The sequence below is a fragment of the Perissodus microlepis genome, chromosome 13 (assembly GCF_051167445.1).
Source record: "Perissodus microlepis isolate ML-2025 ecotype Zambia chromosome 13, ASM5116744v1, whole genome shotgun sequence".
Lineage (NCBI taxonomy): Eukaryota > Metazoa > Chordata > Actinopteri > Cichliformes > Cichlidae > Perissodus > Perissodus microlepis.
The window spans coordinates 23,191,802-23,214,616 of NC_140473.1; the positions used below are offsets into that span (position 1 = coordinate 23,191,802).

The 22,815-nt window shown below is 38.1% G+C and overlaps 1 protein-coding gene across 4 annotated transcripts in view; it reads right to left on the reverse strand.

Annotated features, from left to right (window-relative positions):
* kcnh1a (potassium voltage-gated channel, subfamily H (eag-related), member 1a) overlaps positions 1-22,815 on the reverse strand; it is a 59,864-nt gene that overhangs the window by 7,379 nt on the left and 29,670 nt on the right. For all 4 annotated transcript variants that reach the window (XM_084949543.1, XM_084949544.1, XM_084949545.1 and 1 more), the window contains 4 exons: positions 21,990-22,258; positions 13,245-13,444; positions 10,466-10,718; positions 2,719-2,915 (listed from right to left, as the gene is read on the reverse strand). In XM_084949543.1, coding sequence (XP_084805669.1) covers positions 2,719-2,915; positions 10,466-10,718; positions 13,245-13,444; positions 21,990-22,258 — 919 coding nt within the window. The remainder of the gene's footprint in view (positions 1-2,718; positions 2,916-10,465; positions 10,719-13,244; positions 13,445-21,989; positions 22,259-22,815) is intronic.

Sequence of the window (22,815 nt, forward strand, 5' to 3'; positions counted from 1 at the left end):
TTGACAGCACACAAGCAAAATTATACCCAAACCACTCTCACACCCATGTCAGTTTAGTCTCCTGAAGTAGTACAAAAGCAGATCAACATCATTTTCACCATCTCTCTTATTGATTGTAGAATTTGTGTGTGAAAGATTGCCAATATGTCAAAATGTGTGTTCTTTGCAAATGTCACTTTAAAAAGGCTAATTCCCATGGCGTACAGGGAAAGTTCATATCAAGCCTCTGGCTTCAGCGCGTGAAGGCACACTGTCAGTTTACCACCCAGATGATGCTAATGGACAACTATATTTTTAGGCATTTTGTATTTTCAGTTTTTAGCTTTGTATCTTTATTTCTGTGCTTTAAAATGTCCCAATCCCAGTCTCCCAATCCAGTAATTCACTTGTCTCATTAATTAGGGATTAATATTAATTAAAAGTAATAATTAAAAAACACAAATACACATTCTGTATTCACATGTTCAGGAATACTTTATTAACCTTCATCAACGTCACACTCTAACATTCAATGTGTGGGTGTGGGTACGGACAGTTCTTTTATTTTTATTGCACACAAGGATAAGAATACAATAATAAAGTGCAAACTGCATCCAGGGCAAAAACAGCTGCATGATGTTGCTAACACAACTTCAGCTATTTGCAAGCATCTGCACAGACACCACGCTAAGGCTAAGCTAGCCAAGAACCCAGAGTGAAAAGCTGAGCCAGCCACAACCTGATGAGCAGTCAGTCTGCAGCTTTCATTTCTATCTGTTCATGTTTCTACAGTAGAATTACTATGGCGATTAGTTTAGTGTCTCTTTGTTGCAGGTTTTTATCCTTGCTTTATGTTTGGTGTTGGCTTTATGTTCATATATAAATATTGAGAGAAAGATCATAGGTGTGTCCTCAGGGATTTGTGTTATGTGTGTGGGGCTGTAGCATATAGGTTTACATTGTTAAATGGTGTTAAATGGTAATTACAAGACCGTGTGTTTCAGGCCATTTTACATAGTAAAAAGAAAGCAATATAACGAGTAGAATAACGATTTACTTTGTCCTGGGAGTAATTAAGCAGAGTACTGCATTACTCTTAAGAAAAGTGTTCTATATGTAACACAACAAAGGGGGAAAATACCTCCAACATGTACAAACATTTGACTACATGCAGTTAATTTGCATGAATGTAATGTCTTTGAGACATTACGTTTTACCTAATGATTGTTTATCAGGGTTTATATATATATATATATATATATATATAGCTGTATTTAACTGAAGAATCTAGTCTAGTAAAGCTAGTGCAGGGAACTCATCTGAAGCTGTGCTGGTTAATTCTTTACTGTCCTCACGCTGTAACAAAAACATCCTCCCAATTTGGTCATTTATTTAATCTGCAAATCTATCTCTCTAGGGAGAGATAAATTAAATAAATCTATCTCTCTCTCTCCCTCTGACATGTCAATGCCACTGCTGCCTTGCATCGCTACCTGCAATTTTACCACCTATTGTCCACTTACAGGCTAATCACCCCAGTTTCTAACATATTTAGAAGCAACAATGAGCTCTAACAATATTCTTCTGCTGCACTAAATACTTTCAAATGGAAAGTATCTGATTAAAATAGCTTATGTGGCAGTTTTAACTCAGAAAGTCTGGGCATTTTATTTGCAACACGCAGAAAGTCACTCATCACATTTGAAATGGTAAGACAGCATCAGCTTCCTTCTCTGTCTTGTAGCAATAAAGTTTTCACAACTTAGACCGCTTAAATGCACATTGTCTGCTCTGCTGGATCACTCAGTCAAAAACACAATCTGAGCAGCTCCATTTGAAGGCAACATTAGGCTCCTTTAGTCAACCCATATCGGGATTTCCCTGCTGCATACATTCAGGACGTGGGACCCTGGTGAATAGTAACTTTAATGCAGAAGATGAGATTGCCTCTTCAAATGCAAGCAATCCAATCTCACTTGCACTCTCCCGGGCAGGCTAACCTCATTAAGAATGAAGCAGTGATTGGTAGCTACTCTTACGCTATTGTTGATCACAGCTGTTCATTTCTGAATGAAGGATGTGAGAGCGGCTTTAGTATATAGTGGTTGTTTAATGGAGCTCTGTTTTTCTATGCAGTGCTGTGTGACTGAAGGCAGTAGGTGCACATGTCCTTTAGACTGAATATAAGGTTTTCTGTGGTTACCTTTTCCCAGAGTGGGAGTTTCTGGCACCTATTTAACAAGAATTGATGTGTGTGAACACTTGTGATTGTCAGTATGGTTCACATAAGGCAAGTTAAAGCAGCTCCAGATCATGAAAGGCAGGCTGTCTTCTGCTGTGAAATGTATTGACATGACTAAACATATATAGGTTCAATATTGATTAATTGATTGATTGATTTAATAAATCCTCCAGGCTTTCATCTTGTTGAATTTAATGCAATCTCAACTTGGATTGCAAAAAAACCTCTCTTCTTAAAGGTTGCAATCTTCAGCTTTTGCTTTACTTACTGCTTACTGTCTGGTACTGGTAATATCAACACTATCTTTACAGATCTTTGCAGAAAAATCTTATTGGAATTTGTAAATATATTCTAAAATGTTTGTTTTATTTTGTTAATATATTTTTTTTTTCATGTACCACTGTGCACAAGGCTGAAGTCTTTGCAGATGAAAACTTCTGTGTAAATCCTAAATGAAAATGCAGTCAACTGTATCTGGCATCTGAACAGTCACTCACCCTCTTACGCAGGTTATAAGTGAGCAGCAGGTTTCGAGAGAAGTGGTTGGAAAATGCCGTGTAGAACTCCAGCACCTTCTGCAGAGCGTCGCGTTTAATAACGTGGAGGTCGCAGTAGGTCAGAGCTCGCACATTGGCGCAGGACTGAGCCAGAGTCACCTCTTTCCAGAAAACGTCCCCAAATACGTCTCCCTTTCCTGCATGAGAGAGCGCACAATTTTAGTTCCATGTTAGTTCAGCAACAAGATCTGATCTTCCAGGTAAAAGAAAACAGTAAGAGACAAAAACAGGCTTGCAAAAACAGCTTTAATAATGTTTTTATATATCAGTTATCGTTGATTAGTGAAAATCTCAGTACCTGTAATTTAACACACAGTATTAAGTGCTACACACAGGTTTACACTAAATGGACACTTTGTAAGGTACACCTGTTCAAATGCTTGTTAATGCAAATTTCAAATCAGCTAATCCCATGGCAGAAACTGTAAAGTACATTTAGGCATTCAAAGTTCTGAAGTTCAAACCGAGCATCAGAATAGAGAAGAAAGGTGATTTCAACTGGGTATAGTTGTTGGTGCTAGATCTCAGATCTAAGTAGGTCAAAGTATTTCACAAACCGATTTTTCCACACAGCCATCTATAGGGTTACTTAAGAAAGTAGCATAGCAGAGCTTTCTGATCTGACGTTTGGATGGCAGGGTCAGATTTTCACGTAAGCAACATAAAAGCAGGACTGTCCTGCCTTGAGTTCAGGCTGCCAGTAGAGGTGTAATAATTTGGGGGATATTTTTTGGCACACAAGAGGACTGTTTGAGCATTGTTTGAGCACCACAGACTGCCTAAGTATTGTTACTGACCACGTCCATCCAGATCCAGTAGAAACCAAATAAAGTGGACGGTGAGTCTTTTACTTGTGAAAAGTCCCTCTATATATTGAATGAAAGCAGCAGTTACTTGTTTTAGGTTGGTTATAAATAATACAGTTATGGAATGTGGATCATTTATGAGTCAAGAACACATTTTGGGTTGGGAGGTCTTGGAAAGTCCCCCTCCAGCATGACAGATGCTGCTGAACAGCTGGAACTAAATCCCTTTGTTCTTTTGAGGAGACTTTTATGTATATTTAAAACTGAAGACAAAGCTAGATGAGGATTTTCTGCTGTTCGAGGTAATGGCTTACAACTGATGTATTAACTATTAATACATATAAGAAATATAGCTTTCAAACCTTTATAAAGAGTGTTAAATTACCTTCATAATCTAAAGCTCATTAGACCAACTCAGTAATTTATAAGGTCTGTCATTTGTGACTCATGCACAGCACTTTTTTTCAGTTTGAGAAGCCCAGTATTACCATAAACTACCCTGAACAAAGGAGTACTATGACTCAGTATAATCAACAGCTTATCATGAACTTTTTTTTCTTTTTTTTTAGATGTCTTGACTTAAAACACCTTGTTATTTCTTCACATGATGACATGACGAAACACACGCAGTGGATGAAAATAAACCTTATATGTGGCAAAAGCATTAATACAGGGAGTGCAGAATTATTAGGCAAATGAGTATTTTGTCCACATCATCCTCTTCATGCATGTTGTCTTACTCCAAGCTGTATAGGCTCGAAAGCCTACTACCAATTAAGCATATTAGGTGATGTGCATCTCTGTAATGAGAAGGGGTGTGGTCTAATGACATCAACACCCTATATCAGGTGTGCATAATTATTAGGCAAATTCCTTTCCTTTGGCAAAATGGGTCAAAAGAAGGACTTGACAGGCTCAGAAAAGTCAAAAATAGTGAGATATCTTGCAGAGGGATGCAGCAGTCTCAAAATTGCAAAGCTTCTGAAGCGTGATCATCGAACAATCAAGCGTTTCATTCAAAATAGTCAACAGGGTCACAAGAAGCGTGTGGAAAAACCAAGGTGCAAAATAACTGCCCATGAACTGAGAAAAGTCAAGCGTGCAGTTGCCAAGATGCCACTTGCCACCAGTTTGGCCATATAGAGCTGCAACATCACTGGAGTGCCCAAAAGCACAAGGTGTGCAATACTCAGAGACATGGCCAAGGTAAGAAAGGCTGAAAGACGACCACCACTGAACAAGACACACAAGCTGAAACGTCAAGACTGGGCCAAGAAATATCTCAAGACTGGTTTTTCTAAGGTTTTATGGACTGATGAAATGAGAGTGAGTCTTGATGGGCCAGATGGATGGGCCCGTGGCTGGATTGGTAAAGGGCAGAGAGCTCCAGTCCGACTCAGACGCCAGCAAGGTGGAGGTGGAGTACTGGTTTGGGCTGGTATCATCAAAGATGAGCTTGTGGGGCCTTTTCGGGTTGAGGATGGAGTCAAGCTCAACTCCCAGTCCTACTGCCAGTTTCTGGAAGACACCTTCTTCAAGCAGTGGTACAGGAAGAAGTCTGCATCCTTCAAGAAAAACATGATTTTCATGCAGGACAATGCTCCATCACACGCGTCCAAGTACTCCACAGCGTGGCTGGCAAGAAAGGGTATAAAAGAAGAAAAACTAATGACATGGCCTCCTTGTTCACCTGATCTGAACCCCATTGAGAACCTGTGGTCCATCATCAAATGTGAGATTTACAAGGAGGGAAAACAGTACACCTCTCTGAACAGTGTCTGGGAGGCTGTGGTTGCTGCTGCACGCAATGTTGATGGTGAACAGATCAAAACACTGACAGAATCCATGGATGGCAGGCTTTTGAGTGTCCTTGCAAAGAAAGGTGGCTATATTGGTCGCTGATTTGTTTTTGTTTTGTTTTTGAATGTGGAGATGTTATATTGGTTTCACTGGTAAAAATAAATGATTGAAATGTGTATATATTTGTTTTTTGTTAAGTTGCCTAATAATTATGCACAGTAATAGTCACCTGCACACACAGATATCCCCCTAAAATAGCTAAAACTAAAAACAAACTAAAAACTACTTCCAAAAACATTCAGCTTTGATATTAATGAGTTTTTTGGGTTCATTGAGAACATGGTTGTTGTTCAATAATAAAATTATTCCTCAAAAATACAACTTGCCTAATAATTCTGCACTCCCTGTATAAAGCAGTATGTGGTACAGTGGTAAAAATAGCAGTAGCTGATTATTTTTTATTAATCCTTTATTTATCCAGGTAAAAAATCTCATTGAGATTAAAAATCTCATTTCCAAGAGAGACCTGGCATCATGGCAACAAAAGTCACATACCACATAGGTATATAACATTAAACCAGATGCCCTGTCTTGTTTGCTGATTTACTTTACATGCCGGGTCTTTTTACATTGTTATTAGTCTCATAAGGAATTCAATACAAAGAAGCTATTTATTCATCACTATAGTTGCCTTCCGGTTCATTGGTTTCATGTTGACAGTATATTGATTTATGCCAAGAGAAAACAATAGAAGGATATTGACAGAAACCAGCCAAGGCACTGTAACATTTCCTACCAGAGCATGGCATCCGTTATTCATTAAATTACTCAAAGCACGTTAAATGATGATGTTTTAACAACAAAACATTCTGCTGTGAACCGTTTTCTACTTCATTTTTTAAAATAAGATCAAATCTAGATGCATTGGAAGACAAACTAGGGTCACTAACATGGGAAGTATCCCAGTAGTTAGGAGTAGGTCCTTATCAATATTCATTAGGCTTAGATGGCGTAGTCATTACAGATGCTGATACTGTGCTTACTTTAATCTGGTCAAGTATGGCCTCATTTGCTGGCACAGGTCTCAGGTCAATACATCTATCATAACCACTGTGGGAAAAAATACTTTAGAAAATTAGTGGCCTTTGTAATAGTGTGTTCGCTAATAAATCACTTATGAGCAAGCAGACTGCAGATGTAATGATATTTACCCCCTTTTAGCACCGCCTTTGATTTCTACCAACCCCTCAGGTTTTCCATTATGCTCACCGTTATTTATCCCAGTATGCTTAATATGAATTATTATAACATTATAGAGAGAATTCAAACAATCCAGCAATCCCTTATGAGCAAGTGTGAACTTTTTAACCTGTTTTTTTGTTTCTACTAACTCCTAAGTGAAGTATGTAGGTCTTAAAGAGCTAAATCTCCAGAAAAGTCTCTACTATAGTCACAAGTTAGTTGAGCTGGTGTAAAGCCAACCAATAAAGTTGTAGATGCACTGCTAATCATGTGCAGATTCAGGTAATATTTCTTTACGGGTTTATTATAAATTGCTCAACATAGCCATTTGTTAGATAGTTATTATCTTCTGACTGTTGCGTCATTGGCTACAGATTGTGAAAGATGCAATTATAACTAAAGCTTTTTCAAATTAGCTCATAATAAAATCCTAAGAAATAATGGAAGCTAACTAGGTATTTAAAAATAATATTGGTTTATTTCGTCCGTTATGTTGTTCAGTTTCATTGCCTTTTCAATAAATCAGTGAAAAATCAATCCAGGCAACCATATTACATGTTTGCTTGAAATGAACCTGTGGCACAGGTATTGATTGTAACCTTTGAAGGCCAAAAGATCGCAAGTGTTGCGTTGTGATTTTCTGTTCAGTCCTGAGTTATAATACTTTTAATTATTATTTATTTTAAAATGCTTATTTTCAGTTAGGTTAGTTTCAACTATTTTCATTTGACTTAAATGAATACAGCACTGAACATAGTTTCACAGACACCACAGACTGGTTAGATTGACAAATTTGAACAAAAGAATTGAGAGTAAATCCCAAGACACTTATTAACCACAAAAGCTTATTCTAGGCAGTTTTACACTAAATAATATACTTTTAGGTGATTTTTCAGGTATGTAGAATATGTTTTTACACTAATTTTATAATAATAATAATAATAATAATAATAATGATAATAATAATAGTACATTTTATTTGAGGGCGCCTTTCAAAAACCCAAGGTCAACTTACAAAAGAACAAAATTAATAAAAGAAGCAATAGTCATAAAATACATAAAATAAGTTAAAATTGCAAAGCAGAACTTGACAACAGGTAAAATCAGCACTAAAGCGAATACGCCAGTTTGAACAGATGTGTCTTGAGCTGTGACTTAAATGCGGGAAGAGAGTCTATATTTCTTATGGCTGGAGGAAGAGAGTTCCAGAGCCGAGAAGCAGAGTGACTGAAGGCTCTGTTCCCCATAGTGGTAAGACGTGCGGATGGAACAGTAAGATGAATAGCAGATGATGATCGGAGAGGGCGGGAGACAGTGGTGATATGGAGCAGGTCACACAAATAGGAAGGAGCAGATTTATGGATACACTTGTATGTGAGAAGTAAGATTTTAAAGTTTATCCTGGATTCTATGGGCAACCAGTGAAGCTGCTGAAGAACTGGCGTAATATGAGCTCTTGACGGAGTATGAGTTATGACCCGAGCTGCGGAATTTTGAAGAAGTTGGAGTTTATGAAGGGACCTTTTAGGGAGACCAAATAAGAGGGAATTGCAGTAATCAATGCGGGACGTAATAAGACTATGGACAAGGATGGCAGCAGCATGGGGAGTAAGGAAGGGGCGGAGTCGGTTAATATTACGTAAGGGGAAGTAAGCAGACCGGGTTACGTAATTAATGTGGGGCTGGAATGAGCGAGTATTATCAAGTATGACACCCAAACTCTTAACCTGAGCGGAGGGAAGGGTGGGAGAACGTTCAATGTTAATGGAAAAACTGTGGGATTTGGATAAGATAGATGGTGTACCAACAAGTAAAACTTCTGTTTTATTACTGTTTAGTTTAAGAAAATTGGAGGAGACAATTTGAGAGGGAGGTAGGTGGGAGGGATGAATTGGGTTTAGAAGAAATGTAGAGCTGGGTGTCATCGGCATAACAGTGAAAATTTATATTATATTTTCAGAATATATGACCGAGAGGGAGCATGTAAATAATGAATAAAAGAGGCCCTAATACTGAACCCTGGGGCACACCAGCAGAAACAGGATGGAGAGTTGAAGAATGGGATTTAAATTGGATAAACTGAGTGCGGTCTGAGAGATAGGAGGTGAACTGGGTAAGGGGGGTATGACTAATGCCAATGGATGTTAACCGGTTCAGGAGAATATTGTGAGAAATGGTATCAAACGCCGCACTAAGATCAAGAAGGATGAGGATGGATAGGAGACCAGAATCAGCTGCCATCAGAAGGTCATTGGTAATCCTTAACAAAGCCAGATTGAAATTGTTCATAGAGATTATGGCTATTGAGGTGTAAGTGAAGCTGGGAGGCGACAACTTTTTTTAAATTTTAATTCACTTATACCCTTGGAGTTCACGCAGATGAATTCGTACAGGCAAAACTGAAGTTTAAAAAATGTTTGTTCACAGCACCGCAAATCTTTATCATTCCAACTGTTTAAAATGCTAAAATCTTTAATTGATCTCAGACAATATTTAAGGGGACAGCCAATAAAATGCAGTAAATTTGATGTACTAGAGATTATTACAATATGCGCCCAAAGTAGGTGAGCTGGCTTAATGTGATTCAGATAAAACTGAAAATACCAGACTTTACTGTTGCTGAGAGGACTGACAAACAAATTCTCGTCCAAATCCTGAATCCATCACTCAGCAGAAAATGATCCCCAAACAGCTCAGCTGACACTGCAGACAGGGACAGTTTGCAAAGTGCTGCTAGGCAAAAAAGAAAAGGGAGGATTTAAGTAAGTCCTCGAACAAAATTATTTTCTTGCTATGATGTTCAGAGAGAGCTAGAGGCCACTTAGACTTAAAAGCCTTTATGCTATCAACCAGTGTTTTGGTGTTGAAGTGCCTCCAAGACAATACATTCAGATTAGAGACACTATTGTCAATGCATCTGAGTCACACAGTTTAAGTAATCTAAAACTTTATATTGTGAAACAACCGAGGAGATCAGCAGCAGGTCCTTCGACAGCTGGGGAAATGAAGAGGTATAATGCTTCTCCAATGGAGGAAATGCAAATTTCCTCATCAAGCATGTAGTAGTAGTATATTTCTTCAAATGGCCTGAAAATTTATACTATACATGTTGTATATTTTCAGCATGATGCAAATTTACCATTATTATAGAATGAGGTTTCTTTAGAGGTAGATTACTTTTTACTAATTTCTACGTTTTTATTTTTGTAGAAATGCACTGATCAGTTCATCAGAGAATGAAATTTCAGCATGCTCGGCCTGGAGCGGTGACCGGCTGGTCAGTCACATTTTTCCAATTATGAGCCAGTCTGTTTCATGCATGCGCAACACGTGCACAATGGTGAAGACAAATAATCACTCAGGCACTCACAGCCATACTCGAACATGTCATTAGCTTGTGGCTGTAGGCATTAGTGAGAAAAGAAAGACAAAACATTTGACAAAGTAAACCATGGGTGAATCACCATGATTACTTTGTAACAACAAATCTAATGATACACTTGAGTCACCTTTACCCAGCTAAACATGCCTAGTTTGATGAAGCTAATAAAGAAAAAGTAGATAAATTTGAAGCTAGCTAGAGTGCAGAGCTAGCCACAAGGCAGCAGCCTCGGTATGAGCAGTGAAAAAAAAGCCCAAAACAGCTATGAGGGACATTAGAGAGAAGGTTAAAAATTAGGTCAATTTCCTGTTATCTGGTTAATTTAGAATGTAATGAAAAATAAGTACCTGACATTTATTTTATTTTAAAAAATAAAATAAGATCAATTCAAATCTAATGTAAAAATTAGGAATTACACATAGTTCTCTTTAAAGTAAAACAAAGGAGCTTTACTCACCTAAAATGGCAACAACCTCATCATCCTGAATGACCTCCAGTGACCCTGACACCACAAAACAGAGGCTGTCCACACTTTCACCAGCGTGATAGATCAGGTCGCCAGGGGCGCAGTGGATAGTCTGAAACTCCATGGCCAGTGCTCGGAGACACCCATCACTGGCCAGTCGGAAAGCCGGATGCTCTTTAAAAACTTTGCGATTGAGGTGAACACAAATATCAGCTCTCATGTCCTTCGGACAAATCTGTAGCACCTGGAAACAAATAAAAGAAAATACCTTATAATGCACATTACACAGACCACCGTCACAGCTTGCCTCATTTCACTAGTGTGACGTACATACAGGTGTTTATCTGGCTTGATGCATAAAGGGTATTTGAAACCATTAATCATCAGTAAGTGATTAAGGTTGTTACATGTGGGCTTATATATGAGGCAGTGATTCATTTGGTCCTGACAGAGTAGGTGGCGACTGCATAACTAAAATTATATAAAGGATAATTTCCCATGTTGCTTTACCTTGTTAACAGATGTGGACAGAAAAGCACCTATTATCCTCCTTTTTTACAAAATTGTGGTAGTCAAACTTTTATCAAACTAGATAAAAGAACTGTGACTTCTCTTCATTCGCTACCCGTCTAAATCCAGAATTTTAAAACCCTTCCCTTCACATACTAGGTCTTGAATAATCAGACCACATCTTATCTTAAAGACCTCATAGTACTCTATCACTTCAGCATCAGACTGTTGGTTTACTTATGGCTCATACAGTGTTTAAATGTAGAATGGGAGGCGGAGCCTTCAGCTTTCAGGGCCAGTCTTTGATGGAACCAGCTCCCAGTTTGGATTCACAAAACAGACACCCTTTCTACCTCTAAGATTCGACTTTTCCCTCCCTATGCATTTTCACACCATTTAATCATCAGTTATAATTCATCAGTTATGTCAGCAGGCAGCCCTTGCTCTCAGCCTGGTTCTACTGGAGGTTTCTTCCTGTTAAAAGGGAGTTTTTACCTTCCCACTGTTGCCAAGTGCTTGCTCGTGGGGGCTTGTGTGATTATTTGTATATTCTCTGTATTATTTTAGGGCCTTTACCTTACAGTATAAAGCACCTTGAGATGACTGTTAGGATTTGGTGCAATATAAATAAAACTGAACTGCTCAAAACTGTGCAGCAGGAGCCTCAGGGCACAGGTTTCCATGGCTGAGCAGCTCTTGCAGATGTAATGTGTAGGTGGGCTGGTATTTTTGTCGATTTTCTTCCAGCAAAAACCAGAGTATTTATTATACTATACATATATGTTTTAATTGAGTCCACTAAAATGTGAATTTTTAAACTATTCTGCAATTGTTCAATATCCATTAATGAGCAAACTGTTTTTCATGTAGACAGATTGCACACACTAAAATCAGAAACAGATGTACCCATCTATAATGGTGGTCAGTGGTTAACTGTATATAAACAGATGTCTTATATCTGTGCAGCAGATTTCATGGGAGTTGAAAAAAGTAAAGTACCTTAAGACTGAAGCTTTTTCATATTCATAAAGAGAAATAAACACACACACACACACACATATATACATATATATATATATATATATATATATATATACATATATATATATATATATATATACATATATATATATATATACACACACACACACACACATATATACATATATATATATATATATATATATATATATATATATATATATATATATATATATATATATATATATATATATACATATATATATATATATATACACAAAGTAAAGTACATATAAAGTAAGTTATACATTTAAATAAACCTTTTATTAGCTTATTGTTAAATGTGAAATCCATAGCAAATATTATGCAGGCCCTTCTTAATGATGTGCGATAAAACAGACAATATATGTGTCCAGCTAATTTCTGCACTAGGGGTCAACTTATCTGTCGAATGGCACTAAATATGTCAGGTTTCACATGTGGGCAACATGGAAGCTGCTACCAGCAGAGTCCAGCCACCTCTCTGCTGAGTGTCACTGAGTGGCAGCATGTCATTCCAAGTACAGCTAATCAACAGGATGCCAGGCCATTGCAGGGTTCTGCCTTTAAAACACATCTCTTTGAAGATGAATGTCAAGCAGAAAGGGATTATGTGCCATTTTTAGACCCTTTAGTGTGGCCTTCAGCTAGACAAATAGATGATCCATACATGCAGTTCAGCCTCAACATAGGAACAACAAAATAAGTGAGCAAAAGAATCATTAAAGTTAAATCACTGAGGTGGTGTTCCCTGTAATGAAATCCCTGTGTCATTGTAGTTATGAGCCTAATTGGAGGTGAAATGATATAATAAGTGGATTTAAATGGGATGCAGTGATATGAATGCTTTTTGGCTCGTGATTAACCAGAGTGGCACTATTTCAGTGTCTCCGCTTCCAGATTTTAATGCTTAATTTGAACACACTCAGATTGTTTTAGCATCATTTTAATTCAGGAGGATGGCTGAATGAGCACCACAGCAGTGTCTCTTTTTAGCAAGCTCATAAATTTTGCCTAAATAATATATATATATATATATATATATATATATATATAAAAACACACAGACAAAAACACTGGTTATTTACAGTATATAATTTACCCTGTGTTCCTATGCTTTTAACATCTATATGCTATTTGCAGATTATTTAAAATTTCTGCATTTCAACCAAGAACAAATAAACGTCATCTGTTAATTAGAAACAAAAAATAAATAGCCAGCGAGCGCATGTTGACATACCTTTTCAGTGTCTATGCCCCGTGACATGGACCAGGTGGAGGCGATGTAGTCCATTACTCTTTCACTTAAGCCCTTGGGAACTTGGTAGAGCTTCAGGAAGTCCCGGACACTGTTGAGCATCTCGTGATAACGATTTGTGTTGGCGTACATCTGCTGAAAAATCGTTGTCACGTTACCAAAAATGGTGGCATAAAGAAGGGCTGGGGGAATATAGAGAAAATACAAAGGAAGATGTTAAGAGAAAATCTAAAATAACAGATTTTGTTTTTAGCTTTGAAGATGATGAGGGCAGTTATTTGCCATTGAAAATGATGTAAAAAAATATATATATATATGTTTTTGGATTTTAAAAAAACTCAATTTGTAGAGATTCAGGATATAAAAATAAGTAAAGCCTCATAGATCTGAAAAAAATATATTTTTTAAAAAATCTAAGATTTGGTTTAAAAAAGCAAAAAATATACCTGTAACAAAATATATTTTTATACAAATAATTTTAAAAAAATTCTCCTTGTTTAAAAGGACACAAAAATGGTAGTTAGTGTCAAAATATTATAAAAAGACTTAAAAGCATCCAAAACCTGGTTTACAAGGACAAAAAAGTAGCAATTGGGGTTTAAGAAGACAAGCGGCAAATCAACAAATTCATTGTCAATTACATAAAAATTTCCAAAAGCTTAATTTAGGATTATAATTATTTTTACATTTCAGTTTTGAACAAATGTGCCTTAAGACTTAATATTGTTTTATGTGGTTTATGCTTGAATTTGTCACATGGGAAATTAACTGTTACTACCTATGACTGCCTCCAAATATAATCAACAAAAGTCTTGCCGAAAGGAAAACTATAATTAGAGCTTCATTGTGACTGTGTGTAACCATCCATCCCCATGCAGCTACATCCCACTAAATAATGGTTTTCATAATTCGTAACAGATGAATTAAATGAAAAGCAACAGAAAGAGAAGTGCAGAGCATCTCCAAGGTGGTTGGGTGGTTGAACTGGTGCAACAGCTGGCGTGTATGTGTGGATCAAAGCCATCAGATGTCTGCTCAGTGTGTGCACTGTTCTCCTGGCAGTGGAGCCCTAATTAGCCCTGCTAGAAGGGACGGAGAGGAAACATGCCAGCCACACATTTCAATTATCCTCAGATGATGACAGTAACCTGTGCAATTGTTTGTGTACGTTTGTTTATTTCACGGCGTACAATCAAAGGGGTGAAAAACTGCACAGGGAATAATACTAATTAAAAAGCATTCAAAACTCCTTCAGGCTCAGGATAACCACAACTTCACCTTTTTATTACTGTCACTCAGTTGTTCATTATAGTTGATACCTTGTTAGCTGCTTATCAAACTTATCAAAGTAAGAGAAGCGAGGTACACCTTGGATAGGTGTTGCTTTTTAAAGACATAAACATCAGTAAAAAAATCAGTTTCCTAATCTCTTTGTCTCCATCTTGCATAAATAATTCTTCCCAAAATTTTGTTTAAAACACATGTTAATGTGATCTTAGATTAATTCACTGCGTGTTGTGCCCAGGGCTGAACTAGGACAAAAAAAAAAAAATCAGCTTTGACTAGAGAGCGGCCCACCAGGTATTATAGGAAAAGCCATAAAGCCTTTGAATGAAAACAAATGCTGTTGTGACAGTGATGTACAGTCTTGTTGGTATACGTATGATTTCTATACATTTTATGTCAGATAAAAACTTTGGTTGTAAAAAAAATTATTTAACAAAAGCTAGACATTTTAAATGTGAATAAGAAAGAAAAGTATTTCTTTGTGCCCCCCTCTCCCTGTTAATGCCCTACCTGGCCCCCTGGCAAAACTTTGCTAGACCCGCCCCTGCACAGTTACCAGCTGTCAGCTACGTAGAAAAGGATCCTGGTGTTATTTGTCTCTCAGAAACAGTTCATAACTTCCCTTCAAGTCATTCATGTCGCCTAAAAGGTAAACCTGTTTCTCCATCACAGCTCTGATGACTCAGTAAGGACATCTCCTGGTTTCATCTTCATGTTTCCCTCTCACCAGACATCCAAACCGATATCATGACCAGCAGCTTTTACAGCTGTGGCTCCAACATCAGCTGATACTAGAAATTAATATTAAATAAATTCTAATAACAGCTGATCAAGCTTTAACGTGCTGCTGTTGTTTAGCGCGACATCCGCTGGTTTCCTCTTTCTGGCGCAAAGTGGGCGATAAACAAGCAAGAGAGAAAAGCCGATCAGCTGATTATTGATCAGTTTCATGATTGAAGTAGCAACAGCAGAGGGAGGGGAGAGAATGAGAGAAGAAGAGGCAGCTGGCAGCGTAAAGACAGAATAACTCCAGCTTTGTGTCTTTTTCATTCTAGCTGAAGTCCGGGACAAACTGTGTTCCTATTCAACTCAATACGAAACACGTAATATTTTCTCTGAATACGGGACGATTCCGTTTTTTACGGGACCTTTGGCAACTCTACTAACTAACCTTGTGAACAAAATAAAGTTTACTATCAGTAACATCATAGCACCCACCCAGCAGTAATATAAACTCTGTCATGCTAGCTAGTACGCAGTATGAGTGATTGTAACCGACTGTAAAAAGTCAGCACAACGAAAATAAAATACACCTAAACTTGGTTTATATCTGACCCAGATAGACTGCGGGTCATAACTTCTTACCTGAAGTTCAGTTCACCTGACACTCAGACTGGCGGCCGCCTTGGGTCTCTCCTCCTCCTGCCTCCCCTTTCCCTCATCCACCTGCTGGCCTCTGTGGAAGCTCCGCCATAGCCAGCACCAAACAACTGAGTTATTTTTACACATCTGCCAGCATCTGGCCAATGCACCACCTTTCATTGTTTATACTGTTGCAAAAAAACAAACAAAAAAAAACATTGGCCCATAAAAATGAAAAATCACCATCGGCCCACCGGGCAAATGCCCGGTATGAAATCTTCATTTACTGATTAATCAACTATCTGTAAAAATTGTATTCCTTCCAGGGATGGAGACCTCTCTGTGTGGAGTGAATTTTATTCCTTGCTTTTCTTTTTCCTTTTTGCGCCAAACAATTTCACATCAATTGTATTGTTATATATGACCCTAAAATGGGGTATCTATTTGTATGTATTCAATTTGTACAAATTCAAAACTTACATTTGAATTAGAAATTATTTCTTCACTTGCTTTCAGACACTTAACCCTTACCAGGACTACAGCTCAAAGAGCAGGGTGTAAAATCTCTTTGACACTTCTTATTCTTAAATTAGCTAAACTGGTCTTTACTGACCACAGCACTTAAAGTGTACGCACATTCAAGTAGCGCTTCTAATACTATACTACATTGTTTTTCTTCTCACACACACTTGCACTGCTGCTTTATAGCAGTTGTGTCTCTGTATTATGTGTTTAATCTCTTCATATTTGTGTGTTATTGTTAAACGAGCTGCTCTGGTGCCATGTTTGCAATTGTTCATATGTTACCAAGGCCAACCCTTTTATGCGAGCAAAACTCAATTGATGAACCCTGGGTTAACCCAGTTGGTTGGTTGATAACCACCTTCATGTGACCGTTTTGGTTGATTGCCAGCGTGAAGTGAAGCCACATAATGGAAAGATTTTATGAGTATGTTAAAAAAATTTCAGGAACCAGGATTTAGAGATAGACAAGTTAACAAAAAATGAGTCTCAAAAAGACAGAAAGAAAGCTTAATATCCAAGTATTGAGGGGCAAAGCCAGGGGCTATGATAGGTTGGCACATTTACAGGCAGACAGCTAAATGTCTAAGCAGAGGTGTCATATCAAGTGGGCCAGACCAGCAAAACTCGGTGGAATACCTTTACATTCTCTTAATTTTGTTATCTCGTGTCAGTAAAGCTACTGGCCAGCTGGTGCCTTTCTATATGCTCATATTCTCCTTGTTCCTGCATGTTTTATTTTGGTTTTTTGCAAAGACATACATGCTAGATTAATCTGTAATTTTAAATTGGCTTTAGGGCAGTGATTTTTTTGTCTCACTGTATTTTCCCCATGATGGACGGGCGGCCTATCCAGAGTGTATTTGCAATTGACCAGTTGACCAAATTGGTCTCTTTGGTGGGCAGGTTTTGGTCCACAGGTCACATGTTTGACAACCCTGATCTAAGGCAATGATTTACGGTGAAGCAAAGTCCACACCAGAAAGCACAATCTATGTAGGAAGATAGGAAAAGCAAGAAGCACATCGAGGTATATATACAGACAGTATGACAATCGTCTCCTTGTAAAATGATGATTTTAGAATCCATTTCTTTTGAAGTTGTAAAAGTTTGGCGTAGCTGCTTCCTGGAGCCTGAACACAGATGGCAATGCTGATGTCTCTGATAAGCAGAGAATGCTGTATCAAAGGAAACTCAATCGATCCCTGCAGAGCGGAGCCTCATCTAGCTCCCAACAGCTCTTTACTTGCTGACGTACGCAACTTCATCACACGACACTCGCCGTCCAACAGCTGGCTTGTTTGAAGGTAGTTAAAAGACAGTTGTCAGAAACTCAAGCCCCCGGCCAACAGTTGCTATAGAAACAGGACATATGTATAGTGCCCCCACTGCCTCCCCCTTTCTTTTCCCCATGCCATCCCGCAATCCCTCGTCACACTGTGATCTTCTTCTGCCAGCACCGATCCAGTGCTGCTGGTAAAAATAGAACAGTATCAGGGCATCTATATTTCATAGAGAACAGCCATGGACGACACTAGATTGCATCTACTACTGAATCCTCCCGAGGCTGTCTGATTTTAGATATTTGTGCTTTAAGATTATATGCAGCTCACAATGAAAAATTTATACACAGACAAGTGCGGATGAGTTTTGCCAGTTCCCAAGAGAGTGTATTAATAAAACCTGCACAACCAAAAAGTAAGGGGGAGCCGAATCTTCCTCCAAGTCTCAGGGTTGAGATTGTGGCTGAAAAAAGTACAGCGGAGGAGAGGAGTGATTGCAGAGGGATCGGAGGGAGCACTGCGCTAAATTGATCTGGCAGTGTCAGTTATTGCTCCGAGGTGTTGCTCTCTGCGTGCAGTCACACATAATGGCACCGCACTGTGGCATACAGTGTTTTATGAGCCACACAAACACGAGATAGCTTATAAATATTGAGACGTGGAAAGAAGGGCATGCTGTGAAAACCTGCCTCATTTAGCATATTACATGTTTTGTTAAAATGCAGAGGCAAGATTGTTTTTTTTCTTTATTTACATACAGAACAAAGAACATATTGGTGTCCTTGGATTAACAGGCAGTGGGATATTTGCAATACTAGAAATCCGTTGACATCAATAACAACCTAAACAACTAGCAGAACTTGTGATGATATCTACAGAGCCTAAGTTATGCTGTACCCCCTCCCTTCCTAACAAGACAACAAAAATAACCCTGCATAAAATAAGAAAGTAAGCAACCTGGGGGGCATCTAATCACTTTCTGAATAGATAATTGTTTTGTCTAAATATTCTAAGAAGGGTTGCCAGATCTTATTAAATGTCTTGCAAGAACCTGCAAGAGAGTATCTAATTTTTTCAAGTTTGATTTGAGTCAAAACTTCCCTGAGCCAGCTGTTATGAGTCGATTGAGACACCTGGGTAATAGGGCTGAAAAGGAAAGTACACTACACTTTATAGATGGGATATTAGTCAGTTTAAGTGGGGGGATACCAAATTGAGCTGAGGAGGGGTCAAGTTCTACATTCAGCACTGTAGCAAGAGTGTCAAATATTTGGCTCCAAAAATTAGAGAGGCTTGGACAGGACCAAAACATGTGAGTATGGTTGGTTGAAGACTGTTGACATCTATTGCAACTGTCGCTGGCGGTTGGATAAATTTTCGCAAGCCAAGCATTTGTGTAGTGTACTTTAAAAAGAATACTCACATTGAAGTAAACCATGAAACATATGGAGGATGAAAAATTAGGATTCACTGACTATCTGGTATCAGTACCCCTATTTCCTCCTCCCTGGTCCGCTTAGGATGAGCCATCCGAGCACTATCAGGAGAAACAATGAGGCTAGATATCACGGAAACAGAGTGTCTCTGAGCAGATTCCTGAGTGAGCAAGGAGTCAATCAGCAGTGACCCTGGTGGATGATTAAGAAAATGAGGGTATGTATTTGACAAAGTCTCTGGTTTGAAGGAAATGGAAGAAATGAGAGTGGGGCAACCCAAATCTGGTTGTAAGCTCTGTGAGATTAGTAAAGGTGTTTTCTGTAATGAAAAGTAGGGTCAGACAGAGAGGATGGGGAAAACATATATATATATATACACATATATACAGATAGATAGATAGATAGATAGATAGATAGATAGATATGTATTTTGGTTTTCCCCCCTAAGGCATTTAAATATGCTCCAGAAATTCTTAATAATTCAGAACATCTGAATAGCACACTGAGGTAACAAGCCTCACTCAGGCAAGACCTTGAAATATATGTAGGCCAGTTCATTAAAACAGTTTCACTTGACGCTAACAGAAGTGTGGATAGGAATGAAAGAAAAAAGGATTCAGTTTATATGCCTTACATTGTCTCATATATTAAAAAAATCACTGTATCAATATGTTTTGCTCAGATTTACTTATACAAGAAGCTGTTGTGTAAGACTGTTACAGCACTCATGCAGAAGCCCATTTCAACCTGTCCACATCTCTGATTCTTTTCAGCAATTCACATAATTCACTGACAACTGGGCCAATTACAGCTCTGAAGGACTGAGATCAAGTACCCGGGAACAGAGCAGAAATGTGAGGTGATTTTGGCATGGTGACCAGACCTTGTTAGTGCAACTTCCCACATTCGTTACAAGACGCACTGTGGCCCAAAAACTATTCTTCCTAAGACACTCAATAATTGGCAAACGAGCAATACAAACCCAACAAAAAACTGCTTCATAGTATGCAAATTATGAAAAATTGATCCATATCAAAGTGGATAAATATTGTCTCATAGAGCTGGAGAAACCAATCTATCATTTAAATGAAGGAAATCATATTTGTAATATGGTTTCCAGTTTTTCTTGGACCTCAGTCACACAGGCCTGGAGACCAATTGGCTGGACTGTCTCTGAACTATCTGTCTCAGCTGGTTGGCAAGTGATTGATCGAGGTTGAAATTGGACACAGTGATTTACAGTGCTGCATTACAATAATATTCCTTATGACTGAGCACATTGTCAGCTGTTTGCATGAAATATGCCAACTTGTCTGCAAACACTTGTAAACTACTTGCCAAGAAGTAGTTAAACTATGAAAAGTGCAACGCAAAACATCTGTTTGCTTATTGCTTATAAAGTAAAAGTTCCTCCTTTTCAAATGTGTTTGTTGCAAAACTAAAATGCAACTTATTTAAAATTTTACTTTGAAGGTGAATGTTGTATTATATGCAGCAAAGTGGAAGTTAATGTCTTGTGTGCAAACTATGGGCTACTGTGGCAATCTGATATTGACCAAAACAGTCCCAAGTAGGTTTTTGTGCAACACAATCTTTTCTACTAATTTCACTTGGCAACAACCAGAAACCACTCACAATTGGTCAGGTAATAGATATTTTTGCCAAGTGACTGGAAGTTGCTAGCAGCTCACCAGCTGGTTGCTATCTCTGTGTGACTGAGACCTGACTCCATCTATGACTGAGAATGAGATTCCTGTGCACATGAAAAAAGCAACAGAATTCTCTTTTTAAAAAAGTAACTGTACAGGTAGTTGGAAAAAGACCTATGCAAATTACAGCTCGGCCATATCAGAAGTGGCAATGAAATTCATCAGGGCTAAAAAAGAAGCTTGCTCAAGTAAAGTGAAATAGTCCACAACGACTGGAATAATTCCAGAGGAGACCAATTCGGTTTGGCTGTATCATCTGTATGTTTCCACATATTTAAAATGAATGGATATGAATGGACCACTACAAATTCACCATTACTGATAAATGTCTTTATGAATAAGGTGGAGACTGATATATACACACTAACAATGAAGCGAGTTTGGAAGTGCCAATAACTGTAGTTCCTCTAATGGCCACTTGCCACTTTTTAAATGCCCAGCTTTATAGCATTAAAATTTACATCTTATCCAATATATTGTAACTTGTAGCTCCAAATAACTAAAATGGTGCTGACCAAGATGCTAATGTTTAGACCTTAAAAACCCACATACTATAACTATACTGCCAAAAGTATTTGCTCATCTGCCTTTGCATGCATACAAATCTGAATATCGTCCTATTCTTTCACAAATGTTTCTAGAGGCAGTCTGTGTGGCTAGGTGTTTGATTTTATACACCTGTGACCATGGAAGTGATTGGAGCAAATTCAATGATTTGGATAAGGGAGTGAAAACCTTTAGCAATATGGTTTTTAGAGAACTGGAATTACCCATGTAACCAGTGTTTTATAGTGTGACATTTTGTCAAAGCTGTATATACACTGCACGTTAGGCAGCAAAAGCACCATTCAAATACAATACAGGATCATGATACAGTAAATTAAATAAGAATTCTGCCAGTAGTTCAGGCAGTGAACTATAATCAACCTCAGCAACACATTCAAGGTATCAAGAGAAGTAGAAAGACTGCTCAGCTAATCGTGTGTGTTATTTTCTGAATTTCAATAACTCTATTTATAATTCACTTATTCACCACCTCAGAGGATTGTGGCTTTAAAGAGCATAGCTGGACTTATCATTTATCTTGTATGTGCTAGATTCCAGGGAAGATAAAACACCTCTACTCACATCCAATCATCATCATGGCCACAGCAAAGATTTTCTCTCCGTCTGTCGTTGGGGCGATGTTACCAAAGCCTATACTTGTCAGGCTAGTCATGGTGAAATATAAAGAAGTGATGTAGACAGAGTCATTATTAGGCCCTCCATCCCAGTTCCCTGAGCTGTCGTTGTAGTAGTATGGTGTGCCCACTGTCTCAGCCAGGATGTAGAGCCAGCTGTCCTTCCGAATGATGTTGGTTTCCTCATCAATAATCTCATAATAACCAATGCTGTACCTGCAAAGTGCAAAAATCAATCATGTATTTTACATTCCATTTCATTCTTAATATTCAGTTCATAATTACATCTACTTACCAGTAGAATTTGAGTCTTAAACAAGGCCTAAAAAAAAAGCTTCTAGAAATGCTTCCTGATGCCCATCACATGGAACAGATAGACGTCTTCTATCGATATACCGCTACACACAGAAGCCTTCACACTATGAGTCTATTTTTTTTTTCTTTTGGCACACTTTCCAAAGCAAAATCTCCAAGACAGCAGCTTGAATTTCAAAAAATCTCCCACTGTTTATGTGATCCACACAGAAATGTGATCACAATTGTGAGTTAAGTGTTGTGATATATGGAGATTATTATGCATGTTTTATTTTGCTGGTTTATTGGTGTAATTTAAATCCACAATGTCATGTAAGTTCCCTGTTGCCAGGAGAGTATATAACAGTTTGGACAATAGGGGGCAGCAGCGTGCGTTGGGAACTGAGTCGGATGCATAGCTGCCGTAAGTTTTCCATTCTGGCAAGACTGGCCAGGCGAACGGCAGCGTGTCTCATGTG